At 40.4% G+C, this 26,295-nt stretch overlaps 1 protein-coding gene across 10 annotated transcripts in view; it reads right to left on the reverse strand.

The window, feature by feature from the left end:
- Nucleotides 1-26,295, reverse strand: part of tjp1a (tight junction protein 1a) — a 41,403-nt gene that overhangs the window by 2,045 nt on the left and 13,063 nt on the right. For 2 of the 10 annotated variants that reach the window (XM_061275914.1, XM_061275919.1), the window contains exons 2-29: nucleotides 23,294-23,350; nucleotides 21,871-21,995; nucleotides 21,687-21,789; nucleotides 20,787-21,114; nucleotides 20,512-20,618; nucleotides 19,218-19,386; nucleotides 18,925-19,057; nucleotides 15,579-15,718; nucleotides 15,180-15,285; nucleotides 14,771-14,921; nucleotides 12,903-13,011; nucleotides 12,598-12,817; nucleotides 11,473-11,657; nucleotides 11,187-11,282; nucleotides 10,411-10,437; nucleotides 8,653-8,735; nucleotides 8,211-8,421; nucleotides 7,817-7,917; nucleotides 7,243-7,593; nucleotides 6,138-6,377; nucleotides 4,347-5,144; nucleotides 4,189-4,271; nucleotides 3,859-4,035; nucleotides 3,395-3,501; nucleotides 3,042-3,301; nucleotides 2,403-2,548; nucleotides 2,112-2,332; nucleotides 1,592-1,735 (exon numbers count right to left, since the gene is read on the reverse strand). In XM_061275914.1, coding sequence (XP_061131898.1) covers nucleotides 1,592-1,735; nucleotides 2,112-2,332; nucleotides 2,403-2,548; nucleotides 3,042-3,301; nucleotides 3,395-3,501; nucleotides 3,859-4,035; nucleotides 4,189-4,271; nucleotides 4,347-5,144; nucleotides 6,138-6,377; nucleotides 7,243-7,593; nucleotides 7,817-7,917; nucleotides 8,211-8,421; nucleotides 8,653-8,735; nucleotides 10,411-10,437; nucleotides 11,187-11,282; nucleotides 11,473-11,657; nucleotides 12,598-12,817; nucleotides 12,903-13,011; nucleotides 14,771-14,921; nucleotides 15,180-15,285; nucleotides 15,579-15,718; nucleotides 18,925-19,057; nucleotides 19,218-19,386; nucleotides 20,512-20,618; nucleotides 20,787-21,114; nucleotides 21,687-21,789; nucleotides 21,871-21,995; nucleotides 23,294-23,350 — 4,978 coding nt within the window. The remainder of the gene's footprint in view (nucleotides 1-1,591; nucleotides 1,736-2,111; nucleotides 2,333-2,402; nucleotides 2,549-3,041; nucleotides 3,302-3,394; nucleotides 3,502-3,858; nucleotides 4,036-4,188; nucleotides 4,272-4,346; nucleotides 5,145-6,137; nucleotides 6,378-7,242; nucleotides 7,594-7,816; nucleotides 7,918-8,210; nucleotides 8,422-8,652; nucleotides 8,736-10,410; nucleotides 10,438-11,186; nucleotides 11,283-11,472; nucleotides 11,658-12,597; nucleotides 12,818-12,902; nucleotides 13,012-14,770; nucleotides 14,922-15,179; nucleotides 15,286-15,578; nucleotides 15,719-18,924; nucleotides 19,058-19,217; nucleotides 19,387-20,511; nucleotides 20,619-20,786; nucleotides 21,115-21,686; nucleotides 21,790-21,870; nucleotides 21,996-23,293; nucleotides 23,351-26,295) is intronic. The other 8 variants (XM_061275915.1, XM_061275921.1, XM_061275920.1 and 5 more) reach the window with 8 other exon arrangements.

A 26,295-nucleotide genomic window follows, 5' to 3' on the forward strand; every position in this document is an offset into this window, starting at 1 on the left:
CTAGCAGTGGTGCTTATTATCATAATAACCACAACTAGTTCTCAGCAGCTCTGTTAAACAACAGGAAATAAAATGTCCACTCTCCTGAAGTTTACTAGTTTTACATGGCCTGGAAAATAAAAAGCGTGATCAGACAGTAAGGCACAAAGAGGAGCATCCATTAGCCGCAGAGCGCTGTAAAGAAGGGCAAGAATAGTGGGGACACGATGTAAGAGGAAAGTCACAGAGGGGACACGAGCAGGCTGGAGAGTGGACTTGCCTCGCAATAAGAGGATTAGCGCGCAGCCTGATAATCCTTCTCTTATTCAGCGCAACAACAGAGCAAAGCAGCATCTCATTCATTCTCATTCTTAAAATGAGGCTAATTAACTGCTAATCCTAACAACGGCCAAAATGACCCCTCTTCGTGAAGTAACTCTCTGATTTCTTTGCAGGAGTTGAGTTTTTTACTTTGCTACAATTTGGCTTCTGCACACTGCACTTCTAATGAACTACAGGTCTTTATGTATGCATATTTGTAGCTCCTGGAAAGGTAAATCACAGACTATAAAAAAAAAAAGTGTTTTGGAAACAAGCACAAACAATTGACATTCAAGGGAGGAATTTACAAACCCTATCTTAATTTATCTATGCATCTACAACAACTATTAATTGTCTGTATCATTTATCCTCATTAGGGCCAAGGGAGGAATGGTCGTCAAATTTAATTAAGAGAACTATAAAGGCAGGTCTTATGGCCAGGATTTGGGTGGCTGTGTGAGAGGAAAGAAACAAGAACATGCAGATTTCATATCACAAACACACACATGCTCACATGCACATACACTGTATATATTAAGGATGAGCAAGTACCGATACCAGCCTTATTTCAAGGTTCTGGCCACCTTCTTGTGACAGTTTTACGATCACGAATTAGAAGATTAAAAATTGGTCATTAAATTAATGCAATTTTCAGGAAAATTGCTGCCTTGGCATATATAGGCCTTTCTTTGAAACTTCATTGTCAATACATCATTGTTTTCTGGTGAAAATGTTTTATGTATGAAAAGTCTATACTATCATTGGTATCGGTCTGAGAAAGTGGTATCGAGTATCCATTTATAATGTATGCGTGTGCATGTAGGTATAATAAAAGTCAAGTCAATTTGCTCCTGCATGCATATATAGATTAGGAAAACCAGTGAGGTTGATTTATATTCAAGCCCATAAAAAGAAATAGACCTACTAATTAGCTTCATTACAATAAAAAATAAAATGATTTGACATAAAACCAATGACTAGTAAATGACTTGCAACATATAATAATAAATGAATAATGAAAACGGACAAAGAAAGGCAAGTTGGCAATTAGAGAAAATGAGTGATAAAAAGTGAAATGGATTAAAGCCATTATGATACTGTACGTAAATGAAAGGCAAGATTTATTTCCCCGTAGACTGATTCCTTTTCCAAAATCTCACAAAACACTGGTGAGAAAAATACAAATAATAATAATCACAACTAAGGGGAAATGATTCAAGTGACCCCAACAGTCAAATAGTCACAGAGCCAGCCCAAACGACCCCAGAAGAACTGAGAGAACACAGCATACCCGACGAGGAGTCGGAGGATTTTAGAGCAAAAGACCAACCATCAGGGGTCATTGACGCACAGTGAGGTAAGCGCAGCTCCACAGGCTTCAAAAACTTGAGGCCGTGAGGTCCACACATCACCAGAGGGCTCAGCAAAGTCTCCCCTGGGAATGACAGAGGAGAAAAAAAACAATAACACATTTTTAACAATTATTATCTAATAATCCAGACATCAGAAGATAAATGTTCCCTTATTGAACTGAACAGAAAAGTAAAAACAGTTTGCGCCACCCAAATGATTGTCATCTATAGATTAGATTGAATGAAATCCTGCTGGTATTTTAAAATGATCCCAAACATGCATACATTCATATACGTATGCATTACAAATGTATGAGTACAGGGGTAACTCACGGAATGACAAAAGGTGATAAAATATTTGACGACAGACTGCTTATATGACAAATGACAATGCGATGATGAACAGAAACAAAGAGCGCAAGAGTGACTACAATCTTTTTCATTTTGTGACAATGCTACCTTTCTCCTTGTCAAGTGGAGGCAGGATGCTGTTATCTCGGCAGACCTTGAAGTAGATCTCCTGCTCTATGCCTTCAGGAATGGCGCCCTGAGGGATAATAATGCTGACGCCCGTCTCGATAGAGCTCAGGACACCACCGTTGCTGTTGAAGATACCCCGGGCAGTCGCGACCACAGTGTGGCCCTCATCCTCATCGTCGTCATCCTCCAGGGCAGTGGGGCTGGAAGGCAGAAACGTTTGTCTCCAATGGAATACATTTGATTCCATCCACGAATTATGTGATTGCTTACCTCACGGGAATGGCCTTGGGCACTGCGTTGACATTGTTGTGCTGATACTTAGAGCGATGGTCCATTGTACGAGTGAATGTATCTAGGCCACTGTCGTGGTCTGTGTTGTGGGACTGGGAGGGCTTTGCCGGGCTTGCACTTTGACCCTGTTCAAAACCAAAGTGATCTATTATGTACTTCACCCATACTGGATATTAATAATGGGCAAATGAAGCTTCAAGATGATTCATGAACCCGTTGTTGTGTTTACTTAGACCTCTAGATGGCACTTTCTGTTCACCGAAGAGCTGAAAGCCCACCGACTTGCCATTCCTTAAAACCCTCACTTTAAACCAACATTGCCATCTAGACAAGCCAAAGAATACAACAACTGGTTCATGAAGCTTCATTTTCCCATCACTACCGGATAGTACATCAACATTTTCCTGAACAAATACAGCTATGTGTAAAAGACATTATTTCTAAAAATACAAATTTTAGCAAGGGGTAAAGCAAAGGAGAAACATATACAGCCACATTCACACTGAGTGGTAATTGAAGCCGTACTGCAGTTTGACGGGTGAGCAGACCTTCCACTGAAGTCACTTGAACTTTCTACACACTAACAACATTAGTCACACTTGTTGAAAGGCTGCTTACCATTGAGACCATATCTGGCTTGTCATTGGGCAGAAGGTTGTGGTTGAATTTGGGACTGTCGAACTTGCGTTCAAAAGGCCTGGCAGACGCTGTGTAGGGTTTGGGCAAATAGCGGTTATAGCTTGATGCTGGTGGAGCCCCGCTGCTGGTGAAAGTTTTCAGAAGCTTTTCACTTGTGCCATTCACTGGAGACTTCTCAGGAAAACCTTTGTGAGGCAGCAAGTTGCTATGGACAGTGTCCTCTCTGGAAGGAGGCTTGGCTGAAGGACAGTTATTAGAGTTACTCTCATTACTCTTTTGAAAATGCACAAACGTGTGTGTTTTATACGAAACTGGCAGGATGTGTGTCATACCTTCAGTTAAGGGCTTGGGAAGTGTGGCTGGTGGCAAAGTTGGTGTCAACTGGGGTACTGGTTCATATCTTTTCTCTGCTGTACTTGGTTTCTCCACTGATTCTGTTCTGTAAACATAGAGAGAAAACCATAAAATTAAAGAAAACTCAATGAAAATTCCACTTGGATATAAAAATGGAGATTGAAAGTGAAATGGAGTGGTAGATTCCAAACCCTGCTATAAAATCGCTTCCATAAATGTGGTGTAAAAGTTAGAGTATAAAAAAACATTACCAAGAACAACAAGACAAAAGCCAACAAAGAACTAGCAAGGGTTGGATTTTTTTGCACGTTAAATGCCATTAAAATTTGTAAAATCCCAGTCTAATTTGTATATACCCGTGACATTGCCAGTAAATCTAGTGTGATGGGTCAAAGCTTTTGAACCAATGGGGTCAAAATCACAATGCTCCTTTGAAAATTACCTGGAGAAGTTGTGCGTTGTTTGTGCTTGAGCTTGAGGTTTGGCGGGGCCAGTCTGAAGTCTGTCAAAGTAAGAGAGCTGTTTCCTATAGTAGTCCTCATCCTCATCTGGGTCATAATGGTTGGCACGCACAATGTCATCAGCCGCTTTGGACTGAGGTTTCTGAGGCTCAGGGACTCTAGGTGGGTAAACAATGCAAAGAATAAGACAAAGAATAAGAATGCAAGGAATTCAATTAAAATGAGTCAAGTTGGGCATAATAATTAAACAAAGGTCTTTCAAGTATGGCCCTGAAATCTCAGCGTGCCAAAGTGTGAGGAAAAAAGCTTACCTAAAGCTCTTTTCTGAGTCCAGGTTGCTCAAAGAATTAGCTTTTGGGATGATTCCCCCTGCTTTCAAGGGCAAATCTGCAGCCTAAGTTAGCAACACAAAAGGCCATACGTGTCACAAGTACGTAGATTTGCTACAGTCGATGTTCCCAATGTTTACCTTGTTTGCAGATGGATCCACCGTATCTTTGGCTCGGTCCACAGACACCGAACGTTTGTTTTCAAACATTTTGACTCTCGTTAGAACAGACTGTGTTTGCATGGCGGGGTCATCCTCGCGTATCTCTTTTCTGGCAGTGTCGAGCTTTGAAATGTCTGTGGTGGAAAATGAGTTGACCTCCGCTTTTGGAGGTGATGTGGGGCTGGTGGCAGAGTTTACAGGAGCTGCGTCATACAGCTGAGGTTTGTAGCCTTTTACGTGCTGTGTTGGTCCCTGGTTGTAGGAAGGCCGTTGGCCGCTGGGAGAGCGGACAGCCGGAGAGTGTTGAGAATCTTGGTTGTAGTGGAGGTCTGGAGAAAGCGGTGGGGGGTCATCGTAACGGGCGGGCCCGGGAACTGCGGGTTTACCGTAGCGAGGCCGTCCGTCGAATCCCTGCTGAGGCGGCGGCTCATCGAAACGGAGCGGAGGGGTGTACTGAGACTCGGGGCCATCGCTGTATGGCAGGCGTGGATCGTAGCCCTGTGAGTCGGCAGTCGAGAGTGTGTGGACGTAAGGGTTCCACTGTTGCTGGTCGTAGAGAGGCACACTGTTCTCAAAGGGCGGAGAGTCATAGTTTCTATACTTTGGTTCTACGTAACCACTTCCACTGTTGACATCAAACCGACTCGGTGGGTGGTCATAATCTCTGTACGGTTGCTGATCAGGGTGGTATCCCTGTTGAGGGTTATAATTCCCAGGTTTCAATCCAGGACCGGGTCTCCCTGTGCTGTCTGGGCTATAGGGAGCCTTTTGAAACATCTACAAATACACAACAAAGAATACGGTTAGCGGCATCGCAGAATCCACCGACGTACTACACAATTCATTCTAATATGAAAGGATGCAGTAAATGAAAATATTAAAAGTATTTTCTCAAATTAATGACAGAAAGAGGAAAAAAATGGGGAAAGACCTGCAATAGAGAAACTGAGAGGGAGGGGTTACTTGTCAGATAATGTATTAAAACAGAAATCACTGTCCTTTCAAATTAAGCACTTCCTGAAGGCAATTGAAATTATATAGCAAACCAAATACTGTAGTACATAACAATGGGATACATTTTTAGCCAAAACCTTTCCAGATTGACACTGTATTATAGTATTTGGAGTTGTTATAGACCAACCTGGCTTGATATTGCAATTATTTGATATAATTTAGGAAAATGACACCCACTGTTTTACAATAACATTTAACATAACTTGCACATAGAAAAACGCACACATTTCAAAGCCTGGTATTTAAGAAGCAACTGTTAATTTTCCAGCCAAATCTGAAATGTCTTACCCAAGCTTTTAATAGACGATTATTGCACTAAACACTAAAATTGCAGATGCAGCGGTTGGAAAATCAACAGCTACTTTTACAAAATCAATGGCTCTGCTTTATCAGCATTAGGAAAATACAGCACAGAGATCTACTTCTAGTGGCCATGCAAAGAGGATCAACAACAGTGAGTGCTGTGAGACATTCGCTACGTCATCTAACACTCATTGTTGCTTAAACAGCATTTGCTTATCCATGCACAAATGTAAACGCACGCACGTTCACACACAAAGTTCAAAGTCTTCTGGGCAGCACGGTGGTCAGCGGACATGCAAGGGGGCGGGTCACAAAGTAGAGACAGATAAGCGTGGCGGCAGGAAGTAGGCAGGTAGACAGGCAGCAGCAGCAGCAGCACAGGCGGTCAGTTGGGTCAGATCGAGCTGAGCTGGACCCAGTCACGGAGCATCCAGAGGCAGGTCAGTGGGATACCTTTGCTTCTGAACTGGCCAGTCCAGACTGTCTTGGTTCTGATGTGACACTCTCAGGGGCTAGCTCAGGCGTGGGCCTCTTTAGTGAGCCAGCCTCTGGGTTGGGGCTTGGTAGCCTGTGGTGAGCTCCAGGAGCCTCGCCGGGGCTCGGGCCCCCTACAGTTTTTACGGCAGGGGTCACTGTCTCAGCCAGGGGCTCAGGGAGCTGTGGGTTGCTAGGGATGGCAGTGGCTTCTGCTTTCTGTGAAGTGGTTCAAAAATGTTTAATAACACGTGCTGACACTACTGTGCAGTGCAAACTAGTGTTAGTGTTGTCATGGCCTCTGTATAAGCTAGCTTGCTCGTAGTTTGTGCTTTACGGTTTACACGGATTCCAACAGCCAATCAATCACTGTCAGTTGTAGCCATGTTAGGAATTAGGACACATTTTCAATTTTCGAATACACTAAGTTTGGCTTTAATTCTATGGTAACAATACAATAACGTATCCTTGTCCCTTTTTATACTTATTCAACAGATACTGTAATGACAAACGCTTTGATTTTGGGAATCTGTGATAAATACATTTCACAGCAACGTTCGATTTACACAGTTTTGGGTTTTTTTTCCAACATGCACACAATACTTTCTGGTATCAACACAGTCCCAACCACAAGTGTAACAAGAGTAGGAAGTGCACATAGGTGAGTACTGTTACAGACAATTGGACAAATATAGGCTTGTTTTCCTAGTGAGATCAGTAACAGTCATATACACGTGGGACAACTCTTGGTAATACAGAATACAAGAGGAAAAGTGCATATTAGGCTCTAAGGTTCTAAAATGTAACGCACACACACACAAAGATTAGTCAACACGCACACACGAAAAGGTTTAATGACTACTGTGGTGGTAATAGATTTTGTGTAATATTTTCTTATAGTATGGTGATAAATACCTGACCTCCAAAGGTTTGACTTTCACACGGATATTGCATTGGAACAATAAAAGCACACAATAACTGTAAAAATAAACAGGAGCCTTCAATAGCGCCTCCAGAACACCCTTCGTACGCACACCACGTCCTCCAGACAACAGGGAAGACGCACAGCTCTCAGAAACGCTACCTGCTGCGGCGCCGGGGCCTTGAAACCAGCCGGGTCGATGCGGTTCAGGGGGTCCGACTGCAACGGGTGCTGGTAGCCGGGGTAGCCAGGTGGTTCCTGGATGACGGGCGGGTCCTCGCGGACAGGCTCAGAGGAGCGGGTGATGGCAGGCCCCGTCGGAGGACCCACATCGTCATTCAGCGTTTCGTCCAGCTCCTGGTCGGTGTAGGCTCCGCCCTCCGTGTCCGTGTCCTCGTAGTCAGAGGTGTGGCGGCTGTCGGTGCTGTACATGGAATACTCACTGCCCGGTGCCGACAGGTAGGACAGACGGTCATCGTGGATATCCAGACCGTCCTCTGCTGCCCCGTCAGCCTGTGACACATTGAACAAAAGAGGAATGGCACACTTGCTGTAAGATCACTTTACATGAATGCAAGTTTTGAATCTTCTCGCCGCCATTAAAAGACACATTTTGTGTTATCACCGTATTTCCAATGCGGTGCGAAAATGACAATTCTCGATGAACCGTAGCGTGATGTACGGTCACCTCCTGAACTGTATTGCTTGTTGAAAACATGGCTTGTATGTGCTTTACCTTGCCCTCTGAAACCCACACCAGCTGGTTTTGCTGCTGCTGAACTATTTCCTTGAGTGCTCCAAACCATCCATCGTTCATGTTGTTCAAGTTTATAGTTGCTGAACACACAAAAAGCAGCAGAGGCAAAAAATTCATTTCATTTCAAATCTACAGATTCTTCAAAAGCCTGGGCATGACATGAGCCTTGGCAGGAAAAGCAAATGCTAGAGGAAGTCAAAAAGAGCAGCAAGTTACTGCAAGACGTCACCGAAGAGCAATACTACTAAGACTGAGTGTCGTGATGCCAACACAGCAGCCCATGAAATGTACATAAATTTACTCCTGTAAAATGTTACAATTTCCCCTCCCTTTGAAGAACACACATTATTAATATTTCCCCAGAGGAACTCACTAGTGAAAAGATGGTGATTGTTCTTCCTCAATTTTAGGGCTCGTTCATAGAGTTTCCTGGCACTCTTCCGAGACTCTGGGCAGAGTCTGGTTCTCATGTTCTTGACACCTTGCTTTGTGTCAGGGTTGAGAAACACCACAATGGGATACCACTGCGCGTAGTTCAAGCGGTCCACTGCATTTGGAGTGATGTCCAGCACGGCATGCTTGTCCTTGACGGCAAACATCAAATCAATAATAATATTTTCTGACATATTTTTCTATTTTCAAAATACGTACATGAGAGTCTCTTGAAATTGAACTAGCACTCAAAGAGAGCTCTTAAAATTACAGTTCACCTATTCACGTCTAGTTAGTGTATTCCACTAGAGGGCAGCAGTGAAATGCTAATAATAGAGCAACCAAATGTCATTGACTGGTTTTAGATCAGGACGCTCTCTCACCCGATCAATAATCTGTTTGATAGTGTGCAGGCGAATGATGCCAGAGCTTTTGTGGTCAGTTCCGGCATCCCTTGGTTCACTTTCTGTAAAAGGCAAAGAGACACTGTAACCATGTCACATCGACACAAAAGATAAACAGTCAAGGCAGGCAGTGCCCATATTAGTCATCCTTGTGGCATGCGGTTGTCGACTCCCATAAAAAGAACTGTAAAATACAGAACAATCATCTCTGTACAGGAGAGGACAAGTGTTTATGAAAACAGATGTCAAGACAAAATAAGGATGGGAGCCAATTCATGCAATAGCCATTAGATGTTTTGGATAGGTGAATGAAAATGACAAATGGTTTGTAGTGACTTGTGTACGTGCAAATGCAAATAAGGTGAACGAAAAATCCAGTAGTGTGTTTTGTGAGAAACACTGCTATGAAATAAAGAAGCAGGAGGGTCATTTGGCATTAATGACAATACATAGTCACAAATGTGTCGTTTATGATTCATATAAATATAAGAAATCATGTTCTGCCTGGAAACACAAGGTACTAAAAGGGTGGTTTTCTCATGACGATGCTAAGTATACTGACTCATAAAACACCGTACATAAAAGATTTTTAATAAACTATGGAGCTCTAATAGGGTCTTTGACTATCACTACACAACCAGTTTACAAAAGAGGTCAGATATTATACCGATATTCAAAAAAACCCTCTAATGGTGCATATCTTAGCATTTCTTAGCTCAAAACACACTGAAGTTAGAAGATTCTGATTTCAGTGTGTATTGTGTGACCTCAGAGGTCCTCAGACATCACAGCACCGTTTGAAGTGTCACAATAGCTGAACTGAAATACCGCTGGAAATGAAGCAAAATGGATCTTTTCTTAATGTATGTTGAACTGCTGTCAATTAACTTGTTTCGTTTTAATGGTGAGATTGTGCCAAAAACAAAAGTAAATTGGTCTAATTCCAAATATTTTTAGCTCAACACGATAAACATCATCAATTAGTAAATGGAGTGCGTGTATTATTTAGTGACATCTAGTGTTGAATTAATAGAATGCAATGACCTAAATTCAACGCACAGGCATTTTGAAGCACTCGCACTACGGTGCCACTGGAAGAACTTATGTCGCACTTATACCCAGGAGCAACTTATATACATATATATATTTTTTTTCACTTTTTTGGGCATTTTATGGCTGATGCGACTTAAACTCCGGTGCGACTTATAGTCCGAAAATTACGGTACCCTTTCACATGAGAATGCCACTCCATTTCCCCCTCAATATTCTTGCAATTAGGTTACTGCAACTTCAGTAACAATATTACTAGTGCAAATCCATCCATCTTGCCGATTTTGTGTTGTGCCACACTGTAGCTAAACCTTAAGAGGAACGGTAGAAAACTGATGCATATGAGTGAAATATCTTTGTTTGGTTTGTCATGTTTGGTCATAGCGAATCATCGGCAGGTGGAGAGAGGCCCAGGAGACCTCTTAAAGGGACTTTAGAACTATACGTCAGCTCATACAGTCTCCAAGATTGTAAGTTAATATGAGCTATTAGTTAGTGTATTACTTTTTGTTAGTGGCACGTTTCCCATAGTCCCGCAATTATTGTTTTACCAAGTTCCTAAATGAATTGATGGTGCCTTACAGATCTAAAAGCAAGCAATCCATTTACAAAATGCTTGCTGATTAATTATCGGCCATTCTTTAAATCAAATAAAACAAAAGTAAGTTGATGCACTCAATGACATACTTTCTCCTCCTTGTTGTTGCTGTGTTTCTGAAAAGAAAATACAGTTACACAAATATCACTAGAGTTACGAAGACACAAATCAAGAAATGGAATCATTTCTTATAGCGGTTTGAGTTAGGTATGGTTCTAGCTTTGCTCACTTGGAAGTCAAAGCACACTATTTTTTATGACACATATCAAAAACATTACACGGTAAAGGGGGTGAGGATGCTTACTTATGTAGTTTTAAATGTTGAAAAAATGACAGCTACACGTGAGAAAAAACAATGAACAAAAAATGCCACAAAAACAAGACCTGGTGATGACCACAGGGTTAAAACATGAGGGGAAAAAAAAATTCTGTAAAGAATATGATCAACGTCGAGATAGTAATTGACAGTATAGGAATAATTAGTGTTCCTGTTCAAAAGTCGGGTCTAACAAAAACAAGTACATTACAAGTACATTTGCTGTAATGGTTTAGAGTAACTCTTTCTCCTCCACCGATCTTGAAAATCAAAAAGTCATTTATCGGTAATTTGTTTGTAACCCTAATTAATTGACTTAAGTCAACTAGTAAATACAGCAGTGTTAAAAAAAGCTGGAGCATTTAGTCAGAACCTTGACAATGTGAGAGCTCTGAAAACAAGAGCAATGACCCAACACTGATTTCAACATCTGTTCCGTGCAAGCTGATTCACAAAATACATTTGAGCACAAACTCAGATTTTAAGAATAAATCTCTTACACTGTACACTTTAAGAGGCGAAATGGGGGACTGGCTGTTGATCACTTACTTGCTAATTCAAAGATATCAGGCTCCTCTCTGGCCAGCTTTTCCCTTCCAACGTCTGCTATTGGCCCAAAGATGACCACTGGCCTCAAGAATCCAGCTGTTTTTAAACAAGACATGAAAATGATGTCAATAGCTAATTAGATGAACCCAGAATTTTGTAATACATTCCGGTATGAATTAAAAAAAATAGACACCAAAATAAAATAGTGACATTCGTCTGGTTGAAACATCACAAGCAATTCTAATACCAAGAAATGTGAATATTAATGTTCTTGACCTCTACTTACCTTCCCTAAGCACCACCCTCTCATAAGCAGGGAACTTAGTCTGAACTGGCTGTGCTGATAGGTCCTCCCTGCTCTTCCGCAAATTCCTCTTTGAGCTTCGCAAGCCACGGAATCGCCAGAAATCTGCTCTGTCACCCCCCGGTGTTTTGGGAAGGGTGTACTGTACACTGGACAGCTGCTCAGCCCTGAAGCAAAGAACAGTAGGCTCTGTTGTCATGCTTTGAAAATCATAACTAGCTAAACGAAACTTTATTCTACATTTCAAGGTAATTCTACTGTACATCTGAAAAACTACAATGACCAGTACTGCAGCAACACTCCATGTAAAATGTATATATATATATGGATAGATATTTTTGGAGCAAGGGTCTCCAACCTTTTTTCCACCACGGACCGGTTCATACATTTGGTGAATCGCCAACTATTCAGTGTTACAACAATGACCGCGTCCAATTTCTTTCCCCCCCTTCAATATTGAATGGCTTTTTAGTCTTGCGGTTTAGCTTATGACACTCACAAAGAACTTATATTTGTTGACTAATCAGCTTTGCAGGCATCATTGGCGAGCCGCTCGTTGTCTGTAGGAATCACCTGTCGTTGAAAATCCATATTTCAAGCGGGTCTTCTGGTATTCTCCGCAACTTTTTATTTCTTGGGCATAGGCTCTTGTGCTGACTCCGCACTGGGCCATTACCGGATTGCAAACAAACGTTTCACATACATCTGTTCATTTTGCTTATTTGTTTAGCTTGTGGATTCAATATTGGCGTCACACGACAGAGACAACTTGACAATCGTCAAGAGTGAATCGGACACGGATGCAACGGAGAGAATCTTGCCACGTTTCAAAATAAAATATTTTTCCGCCTCGGCTGACAAAAATAAATATTGGACATGGTCTAACTTTTTATCTTTTTCTTTCATTTGGTTGTGAATCTACTGGTTTAGAGAGCAGACATCCAGCAAATCAATTAAGTTATGTTCATGTTTCACAAAGTTCATATCAATATCTGCAGGCATGATTACCCTGTTTGAAGTTTTGAATACATAAAAACAACCTACATACTAACAAAACAAGTGCAAAGACTGCGAGTGTATTATTCTAAGGTGTGATCTGAGACTTACCTGTTCTTGTTGGGTATGATGCCCCTCTCTACCTCCTGATGGTTCTTGCCAATGCGAATAGCAAGCCAGGAGCCTAATTTGCCATTGTAGAGGGTGTCCACCACTCGGAACACCTCGCCCTTGTTAAAGCTCAAGCCATACGGGGACTCTTTTTCGTATTCAAAATGGGTGCGAATGTAGAAGGAGTCGCCCACGTCTGACTCCACTATTCTCCGATACACTGGTGATAAAACAAAATGACATTGTGAAATTATTTTAGTATGCTGGAACAGATGGCTTATGTGTTTCAAGTACTAATAACTCACCATCTTTCTTCTTCTGAGCAAGGATTGTAACTTCCTCTCCCTTTGGGAGATCAAGCAGAAACAGCACTGCCTCTTCTCTAATTATATTGGCGAAGTCTACATTGTTCACCTACAGGTACAAAAACATAAAGTAGTTGTTTAGCACCGTAATCATTCTTAACAACTAAAATAGTTCATTGTCTTCTTAATTGGACATTTCATTGATGTTTTTTTGTTCCCCTATAGTGGATGAAGAAAAATGTACAGAACCTAGAAAAACAGTTTTTCAAAATGATCATTATTTTAAAAGTCTATATCTATTTAAATAAATGTTTGGACTGTTTTGCATCATGGGGAAAGAGCACTAAATTGGAAACCTGTTTGTCATCAGAAGCTATCAAGTCCTCCCCTACGACTAAGCTGCCTCCCCCTCACGTCCCGCTGCCCTCCCAAACACAATAAGTGATGTTTATTGACTCTGCTTGAGGGCCAGCAAAGGAAGCAGAAACACATGGGCTGAATCAGTGAACTTCTGAACGACACCTTTATCCTTCCCAGAAACAAGACGACTTGATGTCTTTATCTCCGGTAAAACACCAGGAACAAAAAGCAACAATTCGAAGATGGAAAACAATGTCCTGGAAGTCTTTACGTGTTTGTGCAGCACAATGGGAAGAACATGCGCAAACACAGAAAGTGATCTGTGCAGGTGGCGGGGAACAAAAGACATTGCATACTCCGACTAATATAGGCGTTCATAAACAATTATATGAGCTTCAATAATAGTCCAAAATGTCCAATATGGCAGCATATAAGGTATGTCATTATTTTGATAATTAATGGGATTAATCTTTTCTCAGGTAATCAGATGGCATTTCTATTTGCAGTTTTATTCTTTATACACACACGGAATGATTAAATGCTAAAAAAGGAGACCGGTTTGTTGCTTTAATACGATGCATTTGCCTGACAGAGACTTTCACTAATACACCATTATTGGAACACATTTTCGAGAATGTTCTGATGGATTTATGATTTCTTATGTCCGATGTTTTCGTTGCTTTGACAAGCCACTGAATTATTTCATGCTTTTCAGCATTACAAAATTTGTGTGAAAAATGTTGACTTAAATTCTGCAAGCATAATCATTTGGAACTTATTGCAGGTTGTACAAACAGTGCATTTGAGAACTGAACTCAATGGCGTCATCCAGTCAACTGGCGCTCAGTCAAACAGAATAACTGCTCAAGAGGTCAGAGCGCAAGAAACACTCCTATTGTTTGTTCATATTGGACACAAGGGGAGCCTAACACAAGGCACAGCTAGGCAATGACTCACAAACTGACAGATCAAGTGCATTGTACTCTTTTCCCAGTACCATTGTAGTGATGGAGTCCAGTGGATTCATTAAAGTTTGTGTAGGCTGCTACCACTTGCTAACCACCAGCTGTTACTCCCACTATGATACAATTTTCAAAAGGAATTTGACTAATGATACTTTCCAGAGACCGTAAATGTGGACCATAGACAACGATGCAGCTTCATGAATGAATGAATCGTGCTTCTATGTAAGACAGTCCTCCTCAGCTCAGAGACAGATGGCTGGAGGATTTTCTTTTTCCTGGAACATTTCTGACTTGTTGTTCAGTCCAGGACAGTGTTAAGAATGTTGTTAAAAAGACAGATTAGCCTTGAAAACCGCACCACTACTTTCTGCTCTAAATGTTTCGACTCGAACGTAATTCATTCAAGTGACTGCAATGCCCCCTCAACCTGAAACCATGTTAAAATAGTAATATCAACTTAGTTCAATGATTTTTGCCCTAAGTAAGTGTGAATGTCAGCATGTGTGCATGTGCATGATAAGAGATTGTTGAAGTGCTTAGTACCCTGAGAATCTGGTCCCCTTCTTCCAGTCCTTCCTTAGCTGCAGGACTGTCCTCCAAAACTCCAGCTACAAAAATTCCAACATCATTTCCTCCAGCCAGCCGAAGTCCGACACTCTCACCCTTTTTGAACTTCACCAGCTTCATACTTGGCCTAAAACAGAAAATTGGTGGTCAGATGGCACTTGGCAAAAAATGTGCATACATTAGAAAAGAGAATATGCAGGCTTAAATTTGCTCTGATAGAATTATCATTACTCATCCATTAGGCAAGGACTGGTTACCTGTTTGATAATTTACCCTGGTTTAAAAAGGCATATTTTCAATAACACATTTATTTATTTATAATCTCGGAAGACAGTTGCTGATTCCAGACTTGATTGAGCTTTGTGTGAGCAGAGAGGATATTGACCTGAGGATACTGTCATCATGAGCGGCGCTGGGCACAGGTGCATCAGAGGGGCTGACTGGCAGGTCCACATCAGGCTGGCCAGGCTGTGCATACACAGGCTTTGGTTCTGCCAAAATATAATCAAGAGTTCGTTAACAGCCTTCATTGAGAGGCTCTAAACCAGTGCTTCTCAATTATGCCGCCCCAGGAACAAGAAAATATTTCACGCCCCTCCACCTCTCATTGACTATAAATAGTATCATTTGTCTCTAAAATTGTAATAAGTACACTTCTGCATAAATTGTATCCTAGTAATAAACATGTTCCCTTGCTGACAGGTTTCATGTCCTCCCGCCCCCTCCCCTTCTTTGCCAATGACAATACGGGCTTGAAGATAAAAGGGGGGGAAAAAATATGTACCAGGCAGCGGAGGTAACTGACTGTCATCTCTGGAGCTGGTTTGGTCACTGGCCTGAGACAAGACACCATCATCAGTGCTTTTGACTGGCATGGACATAACAACCGGTGGTTTAGATCGCTCCTCATCTCGACTTCGATGGCTGAAAGAAACAAAAGGTCCCAATTACGACATGACTGAAATCTCAACAGCAGAATAACAATTGGAAGTTTCTTGACGTTTCTTAAAGGGTTGAATTTGGCAAATATATATAATTCAATCGCAATAGCAGAATCAGCAAGACAGAATCTGTTCTCTTAACATAAATGTGGTTAAAAGTGGATGATTACTGGTAGAATGAAAAGGTATTTCCCTTGTACAAAGCATCAGAAAATAACCCACTCCCCCAATACAAAGGACAAGTCAACTTCATTCAATTTTCTATTCATCATGGCAAGAACAAACAAGGTTGGACTGTACGTATGTCCGTGTGTCTGTGTATGTATTAGAAGAGAGAGGTGGGCGGCGCTGGAGGGGGTTGGGAAGAGTGTGAGGCCTACAGAGAATGGGCTGTGCTACTTAAAACAATAGTTAAATTCCAATCTCATCACATGACTGCACACTGGAACACAGCACTTTAACTGTACTAAGAGCCCAAAAGAACTTTGAAAAGGCAGACTAAACCACGAGCTACAACGAAACCATTTTTTTAATGTCATACTGACACAATTATATTACTGTTTTATATTTTTGTGTCTTTTACACCCAAGAATGCCACTCTTAAGCTATTTGAGATATCCTTTCCTCTGACCTCAACTAATTTTACACAGACCTGTGCATATTTTTTTACATCAGAGTCAAGATCAACCACAACAAAAGTGTACATTATTACATCAACACAATTTCTTTTGGAGAAAAAGCGCACAAATGTATCTACTGCGTGTAATGCTTGAACGATTGAAAAACAGGGCAAAAAATGGACAGTGAGAGTTGTGGCTTGAATTATTTATGATCAGTACAATGCAACACACTATTGAAGGAAAGCTCAAAACCAAACAGCGTGTTTTTAAGAACACTCAGTTTAAATAAGAAAATAATAGATAGAAATAAGACATTTGTACTGTTAGCAAAATTCTAAAAGATGACATGAAAAAAAATGCTAATTACGGTACTCACACATGTGTCTGGGTAAACTGCACCATGACACTTAAGTGGATCTGGAATGGAAGTCCGTGAGAAACACGATTGCTCCTACTCCCAAAATAAACCCATGCCCAATAGGAGATACTCTGTGTGGATGGGAGTTTTAAATGATTTGGCCCATTCAATAACACTGAAGATGTTTTGTCCAAAGGAAGAGAATGCATCTAAGCCCTGCAGCCAATCAGGTTAAGCAAACCATCTGTCCTCCGGCAAAGCACTGTGGGAAGTATGTCAAATTCCTTTTATCCGACTGTAACGGAGAGATAATAAAACATTCTCTTACATCACAATTTAGTGACAAGCATATTGTTATTCCCTCTTCCACCGCTTCAGCCATGAAAACTGGAATAAACTAAGACTCTGATTACATACAAACGACGGCTTACTTCTAGAGTTAAGAATTCTATGGTATGTTATATTTACGATTTGTGACCATAACGTCATCTATTGCAGTTTTAGTTCACTATTACAAATGTTTTCCTGCTATTTCTCTTCCTTCTAAGTTAGACCAGTCAAAAGATTTGAAGGGAAATTTGTTTTACAAATACAAAGACCATGAACATTAGAAAACTCATCGCCCCAAAAATTCCAATGAGAGGCGTAACGCCCCAAAAACTCAAACTCTACTTGCAGATTTTCTCTGCAGATTTTGTCTATTACGAGTTATTTTTAGAACATAATTCCCACAATAAACAAGGGACGACTGTCAATAAAACATATTTATATGAAAATAAATAAAAGTTACATAAACAATGCAATTAAAAAAATGACGCATATGATAAACGATGTACCACTCTCAATAAAATAAACATTGTAATTAAAAAAATTATGAATATAATATTGGCTGAATATATTGTCATGGATTAGTATCACGCGAGTATACCATGAAAGGAAAATCGAAGCGAGCACCAGTCGACCACCATTCTGCCCGCAAGTTCAACAATTTGACTCAATACAATGAACTGTCAAACTACACTCAGCTGGTCCATGTCGGTTATCGACCTCTTGCTCCCTCGCACTCTTTTCTCATGCAGTGAGGCAAGGTGACTTCGACAGAATGTATTTGCAGTTTAGAAGCACATATCACAGATGAAAAGTTTCTAGCATGTTGATAAATCACTGCTATTAGGACATTTAAAAAGGATCTATGTCCTTTTCAATGTTCAACTACAATTTACTCCGTCTTCCATTAGGAAGTACTCAGCATTGGACTTGCAGTTCAGGCAACAAAGTGGACAGGACTCCCTTGATAAAAAACTAGTTTGAAATAAATAGCCATTTTTTAATCAAAATGCTACAGGCCTCTTTGTCCCACATAAGTGACCAGCCCCCCCCAAAAAAGGGAAAAAAAAACACTTCCTCCATGCTTAGTATTGGATTCAAGCCATAATGAGTGTGACCATTTTCACACTAACTTCTGAAGAATACTGTATTGTCAACTGTGACTATAAACTGGCAACTGACTAACATGTCTTGTTCAAACCAGTTGGTGCATGGCTGCTTAACAAAAATGATAAGGCAGTTTCGCTCCCCAGTTTTGTTTTCCCCATCTTCCCCGAAGCCGCCAAGAGCTGTGCTAACAAGATGTTTAATCTGTTGTTTTTCACTATGAGTTTTAAATGCTTGGCGCCAAACAATCTGATTTAAAGGTAATGATCTGATACGTAATAAAATCTCTTGGCAAGCGCATCATATTTTCTAGAGTATTTATCTTGTAAGCTCACCCGTGCAACCAATAATTTACATTACGTTAGTAAAGGTTATGAAAACTGTCTTGGCAAGATTAATGAGTTGAATAGAAGATGTTTATGCATGTTTTCACTGACAACGATTCAAAGTGTTTGGTTGCTTTTATGTTGGTTGAAATGGTTTTGCGGTTTAGTCAATCACTTTCAAACACAGCAGGCTAGTAAACAAGAAGATGGGTCAATACCGCTTCCCTCACTTAACCTTAGTCTGGGGGAGGCATATAAAAACACATTGATGACTCCTGGGGGAGTTTGATGGTTTATGCATGCCTCTAGTGGTGGGTAGTCGGCACCTAACATGTAGGAGTGACGATGATGTATTTATATGCGTAGCAACGGGAGTGTGGATGTACTATCACAGAGCGTAGGTATGACAGATCGGTTTAAATCAATAGTTGGCCTATGATTACTCCCGTACCTGCCATTGGTGATCTGCCGAGGTGAGAGTCGGAGATGGTCCGATGGCTCATTCTTGTCAGGTGAGCGTGAGCGTCCCCGGCCACGGGATCGATTGGAATGATCTGATGTCAGTGAATGTATGTCTGAAATGTCTGTGAAAGTCAAAACAGATTTTTATTGTAGTCAAGTGTTGAGGAAGTCCAATAGCAAGACATACACCTTTTATATAAAATAGTCTATTGCAAAAAAAACAACAACACACAGATACATCTAATTAGTCCCATGTTGCATCCTTCAAGCCTGTTATCTCACCATCTCTATCGGAGTTATTGGCTGACGGAATGCTGTCATCTAGGTCAGGAATGCTCAGGAGCGTGGCTCTGTCATCTCTCTGAACAACCATTTTTAGCTTGCCCTTTGAGCGCTCAATCAGTTTCTTGGCATCTATCAGTGATAGGTTCTCAGTAACTGTCCCATTGATCTGGTGAGGGGAAATGGATGGATGATCATTAAGAAATAGCATAATCATGTGCAACATTTACATTGAGTGACCACATAGTCATTATTATAAAAAAAGAATTGGAAAAGTTTCACCCTGACACCATGGCCTGCATGATAACATATCAAACATGAGAGCTGTATCTGTAAATTATCTTTTGTAAAGTGTACTAATACTCAGCTTTGATTGAAGCTTAGAGGCGTATTAATTAAGCAATATCTTGGTAATTAAAGCTATGAGGTTGCAGCACTGTACGACATAATGAAAAATTAAACATGTTAAATTATTAAAATTGTGCATTATTATCTTTCTAAAAACTATTTGATACAGCTCTTGTACATTACACAATAATTAAAGTAATAATTAAAAAAAAATATATAACCAGCAACATTCAACTCAACATACTACTTTCACATATTACAAATTACAAAAACCATCACCACAACCACATGCAACCAAGCATGCTCGAGAGCATGAAATTGACTAATAATGGAGTAATTAAATAATTGAATAATAGTGGTGGGACCCTATTAAACACAATAGAACTTTTATAATATAGTAATCTTATTTAATCCACTAGAAATGTGACAAGTCAAAGTTTTCCTATTCACAACAACACTCCAAAATTATAGGACATGATTTCTAGTCGCATTTGGAGCCATCAATATTTCCATGGCAAACTCATGCATTCAAGTTGGCTATATTTCAAACCATTTAATTACTTTTTGTCTCCTCCAACAATCGCTTCAGGTGTTAAGACGCTCCTGTCAAACTGAACACGTACGTACTGAACTACTATTCCAGTGACTTGATTCAATACCAATTCAAGATAGATGGGTGCAAATCTGTGCCAGGCGAGCATAATTATTTATATTTAATACGGGTGAGATTTGGTAGGGGGGGGGCTCTGATGTGTTTTCATGATAATTACTTACTGGCATCACTTTAAAAGCCACAACACCTCATCAATCACAATAGCACAGTGTTTAGTTTTACCATATCAAAAATGAAGACTAGCAAATAAAATCAGCTTCTTTCACCATTAATAACACTACCAATGCAAATCTTTTACACCAAATGTCATGCAAATGCTCTTTATCCTCTTACCTTTAGAACTACGTCTCCCTCCTGGATGTTTCCATCCCTGGCAGCAAGGCTCTCAGGCGAAATGTCCTTCACAAAGATGTGGCTGGCTAATCGCAGTCCATATTCTGCTTTCGGAGTTGAGATACAGAACAATCAAAACAGAACTGAAATGATGGGTTTTTTTTCCACAGATAATCATTAAACTCTGACTGCTCAGTAAAGCTGCTTTATTGTATGTTACTACAATGTAGGTGAATTTTGTTGCTTTGCAACGTGTAAATTGTGTGTATGCTCACCTTCATGTTTCCGTGACTTGACAAGTGTGACCTTGGAAGGCCTGCTGGGAGCAGAGGAGGCTTGCGAACGTCGATCAGAGCGTGGTGAGACGCTCCTTTCCCGCGAGGCACTGTGATCCCGTCTTCCACTGCTGCTACGTTCACGATCGTGTCGCCGACTACTGCTCGTGCCTCCACTTGCGCCAGCATAGGCACTTTGCTCAGCACGACCACGGTGATGCTCATAGCCATCTTCCTCATCGCTTTCCCCTTCCTCATGCTCTGACATGGTCTCCCTGTCCCCTGGCCGAGAAACAGGGAGCTGTACTTTCCTTTTCCTCCGAATAGTCTGAGAAATAAAAAATGGCAGTCTTAAGGCACAAAAAGTGGCTACTTTCTACACGGGCATCGCAGTGAAAAGGCACGCCATCACCATGACAGTACAGAGAGGATTTATTCACACAGATTTTTTTTGAGGAGGCACTTTTAATTGAATCACAAACAAGATGCCGACATTATTGTCAATGAAAAAGCAGAAAGTGTTTCTCTGTTGGTGAAGAATACAAAGAGAGGAAACGGGGGGGGAGAGAGAAAGAAGTGACTATGACTAAAGACCTCCGTTTTTTTAATTTTCTTATTAATACAATATTTGGAAATTTTCCCAGAATGCAAATGAGGACTAAAAGGCTTCTGGTTAAAATGTTGGTTGGCCTTTGTGCATTGCTTTTTAGAGTGCCAATTATTTCTGATTGCATGTGGAGTCGTATCATAACTAACTACAGACCATTAGTAACTGCTGAGAACTAGTTATGGGGACTGAAATATTATATTAAGTTGCGGTGACTCGACACGTACGACAGTATAAAAAGGTTGAAGAAAGCAGCATGCAAAACAAACATTCAATGTTCACATCATACTTACTATCTTTGCATTTTTGCCACTCTTGCGCAGTTGTTGTACAGCATACGCATGCTCCACATTGTCCATAGACACTGCATTGACCATAACCACTCGGTCATTTTCTCTGAAACATCAAACATGAAGATAATTAACACAGGGAGTGAGTGACATGCAAGTATGCTGAGGGAGTCTCGTGGAAACTTACTGCAGCAAACCCTCTGCTGGACCTCCTTTTAAAACATCAGATATCACAATGGACGTCTCCCCACTTTGAAAATGTGGGTTGTCTCGTCCACCTGAGATGGCAATGCCAAACCCAAACCCAGCAGCCTGCAGAGGCAAATTTAGATCACAATGTACAAATATGGCATATTATGTTCTTTAAAATGTGTATTGTTTAAAAAGCCCATTTAAATCTTGTATATAGGCAAAAAAAAATGTAAGCCAAATAAGTTTGGAAAACACGTTTCCACCCGCAACGGACAGCTGTACAGAAGCAGGCCATGTGAAGTAAACTCGCACCCACAAAATCAGCAGAGCCAGAGGGCTAGCAACCGCGACCAACAATGAGCTGCTCCTTTAGCCTCACTAAAGCTTCTACTAATTAGATTACAACAACCGGGCCAGTCTAGACAGGTACTCCAGTCAAGTTGGTCCCGGGGCACAACTAGGTCAACGAAAAAATATTTTATCGTTCACTTTTGGACACAACTATGTTCATTCTTGCTGTAAATGTTCAAGATGTTTACTCAATTTGTTATTAATTCAATGTACTAAAACATTGATTCAATGACTTAGCTGGGTCTTTTATGTAAATTGTTATTCTTTTAATAACCACGTTTTGGGGACATTGTAATACTGTCAAATTCAAGGTAAGACATTAAGAAAGGCTGTTTTCTGTTCTAGCATGCTCCGGTCCAAAAAGCAAGCCCCATTAATGTATACTTGGATGAGCTTGGTGTGAAAGAACTTGGCTGGCCTGCACAAAGCGCACTGACCTCAGCCCCACCCAACACTGAACAAGAAAAGAGATGGTAAGCCTGGCCCACTCAGCCAATATCCATGACTTCACAAATGTTCTTTTCGTTGAACAATAAAAAAAATATAAAACATTCCCAGAAATGCATGGAAAATATCTCCGGACCTTTAAAAGGTGTTAGAGTACAAAAAAAAGAGGACCGAGTCCATATTTTCTGTTGGTCTCATATGCCTTGCTGATCAGCGGTTCAAACTCATTTTGTCTGATTCGGACATGTACTATAGTGACAAGAGTCGACGTTAAAAGAAATCTGATCATGCCACACATCTTCCTCTTTGCTTTGAGCAGGAAGGAAGAGAAAAGAAGTAGATAGGAAGTGGATGCTGATGTCTTTCTTCCTTTAGTTTGGTTTCCTGCCATCTGGGCTCCTTGACTATTGTTCCAGCACCATACATCCTGCTCCTACAGCTGCTCCTCTCAGTTCAAGAAAAGCAGACATAGGATTGGGTACAGTACATGGGGCAATGTAGAGGGAGATGTTTTGAACAAATGAGGACAACTTTGCAATTAGGACAAGATAAAGGGAGGGAGTGGGGAAAGACAATAGAGAACAAATGGCAAAGTGAATTATAGGGCTGTAAACACCTACCCTGTGAAGGGTCACTGTGTGCTGTTCCCATATGACCGTTTCCTCCATTGCTGCACTCTGAAAGAGTAAAAAAAAAAATCAAACGTTAATTATACTATACATTAGTCCATGATTTAACTCGTTTAAACCAAACGTCGTTTAAATCCAAACCCAAACATTGTTTATATCTTAATGGAGGATTGAGAATCAAGACACTCATAAAAAAGAAAAGTCATAGGAAGAGAGGCAATGTTTTGCTTTATTGGCATGACTTGTGGGTCTGCAAGTCCTCATGTGAAAAAGATTACGAATGACATTAAATGTGAGTAAAGAGCTACTAAAGATCACGTGAGATATGAAAAGCAGAGTAAATGTGCACAAATTATTCTTGGCTGGGTCATATAAGAGAGCTGAAGCAAAAACTGGTTAATTTTGCAACTCATCTGTCACGGTGGATTAACTAACGCTACATGAGCGTCCCATCCACTCGGTTGCATCAACTGTTAACCGAGTTTTCCATATGACTGCATGTTTCTTTTGCTTATTCGGAAAGTTCAGAGTTCTGAAAAGAGCCGTTCTAACTTCGCTTTCAGCTGATGCAGCCCCGCCATTGTCAGATGTTTTTGTCTGTAGGGCGTGAGGTTACAGCTGTCTGTGGCAGAGAGCTGAGCACAATCCAACGTGGCAATAAAAAGAAAAGACAAACGCCACCATGCATGGCAGAGTGCACATTAACTTCCACTTCCATAATCAGGCCTCCAAAACGACACACAGCATGCTATAGTAGAACAATCGGATCTATCATCAGCAGCCGCCTATTCACTACTGTCATTATGTTTGATTACTCGTGTTTGGTTGCAAATGGCATTGGGCAACAGAAGGAAGGTAAAAATAAATAAATAAAAATCCACTGAGCATGTATATGAAATGAATGTATAGTTATATGAAAACTTCCTAGCCAACAACAGTGCCATCGGGGCTGCACTTGACCAAAGTTCCTGAAATTAATTACGTAAAAAAAAGACACACTCTATTCCTAATTTAGTAACAGATCAGCTATTTAAGCAAAATTGTATTTAATTTTAATCAAATAGCTTTATGTATCCCTTAACATATTTTTGATGCAGATTTTCAAAAATCACTTAGGTTTTTTTGTTCTTGCCCATTGGATTTTTGAGAGGTTTCATTTTTTGTTTTTAAGTTTGGCATATGCACAACACAAATATTACCATAGGTGCCACCTGTTGCGAAATTTAACCCTTAATTAATTCATAAATATTATTCAATTCTGACACTATATAAATATTATTACTGCACTTACTGTACATCTTGAGTTTTGGTGCTTTTACCCACTCATCATTTCAGTCATCCGCAACAATGAATCAGTTGGCCCCATCCTATTGAAAACACAGTTAACCCATTGCCCCTTATTTCCATGGCAGCTCCGTGTGGATGTTATTTATGTCCATAATTGGCGCAAAACTTGGGTGTCCCCCAAAACTATCCGCCCCTCTCGAGAACCCCTCCACTGTCTGCCACTACAACTCTCACAGTAATGCTGCTATTGTTCGATAAGTTCTGACCCATTTAGCCACTGCTCCCACTGACATTCCCAAACTTCTATTTCTCTCAAGTGTTTTGCCATATAATCAGCCATCCGTTCACCCATATCTAACTGTCGAGGCCCACGTGAGAAACAACAGGGTGATGGGTCATGGAGAACAGAGAACTTGAACAGTGACTTGTTTGGCAGAACAGTATGAAGATTTAATGTCTCATGGTGAACATGTTCTGTAAAGCAATGTAAGTGCATGCAGTTCAGTTTACCTGTCTTGTAAGAGTCACAGGTGCTCACCTCCAATTGCAAAAATGCACTTTGGACAAATATATTAATTTTATTGCTGATTATAAACATGATTAAAGAGGTAGAAGGTGAAAAAATAATGTTCATATAGCATAAATTAATTGAAAAAAATCAGGAGGAATTTCTCAGAACAGTTAAGGGTGGAGCTTCTCCAGTTTTTAACAATCCACAAGGCCAGTTAGGGTTAGGGCTCAATACCCATCCCTCGTCATGGATCAGAGAGTTTACCAATGAGAGAAAATCTACATACATTGTGATTTAGTTAATTCTGAATAATAATTGTGTGTTTTCACCATCGAGGACCAGGAGAAAGAGCTGGTTGAAACCAACCATGTTTTAGCAAACCTTCCACAGAACTCAGAGCAAAGCTAATCATCTGCTACATCACTCAAGATTTGCATTCATATTCTATGTTCAATGCTATCCTGTAGCAATTGTGCACAACTCTGCTGACACCAGCAGGAGTGCTGTTGCTTCGGTTTGGATTCACTTGCAGTCGGAAGAGAAATTACAAAGGCGCAACTCATCCGAGACGCATTATTCTGCCAAACCACAATCACGTCAAGTCATTCAAAATATTTATCAGTACACAGAAGTTAGAATGTCAATACAATAAATGTTTAAAAAATGGAAGCCGTTTTAACTCTTACATTCAAGATTCAAAAATGTGTTTTTGAACACGCCTGTCTTAGATGAGTCGTAATATTTACTGAGACTATATTTTACGCCATTGAGATTATATAATAATTCTTCACTGCACTCTGAAATGACCATTAATATGCTGGTGGATCTGTTATAAAGTATCAGGTTGGAAAGCTAACGAAAGATGTGAATAAGACAAATGAGTATTTTAGCACTTACATTCACAAAGATGACAAATTCTGCTATCTCAAAATGTATCCGTTTATAAAAGGACCTATTTTGTTATTGAAACATTGTGGGTCACTGTAGCAAAAAATAATAATAATATGCTTGTCTCATTTTTGATATAAATAAAACCAAAAATACTAACGACACAAGGACAAAGTTCTTTCAATAGTGGAGTGTGCAACAATAGCGTACTTGATGTTGCCCAAACTAATGGCAGCCTAGTGTATTTATACTTCCATATTAGTCAGGCTTCAACTATGGCCAGCAGGGCCGGGGGGCTGGGAAACAA

The sequence above is a fragment of the Syngnathus typhle genome, linkage group LG4, assembly GCF_033458585.1.
Source record: "Syngnathus typhle isolate RoL2023-S1 ecotype Sweden linkage group LG4, RoL_Styp_1.0, whole genome shotgun sequence".
NCBI classification, from domain to species: domain Eukaryota; kingdom Metazoa; phylum Chordata; class Actinopteri; order Syngnathiformes; family Syngnathidae; genus Syngnathus; species Syngnathus typhle.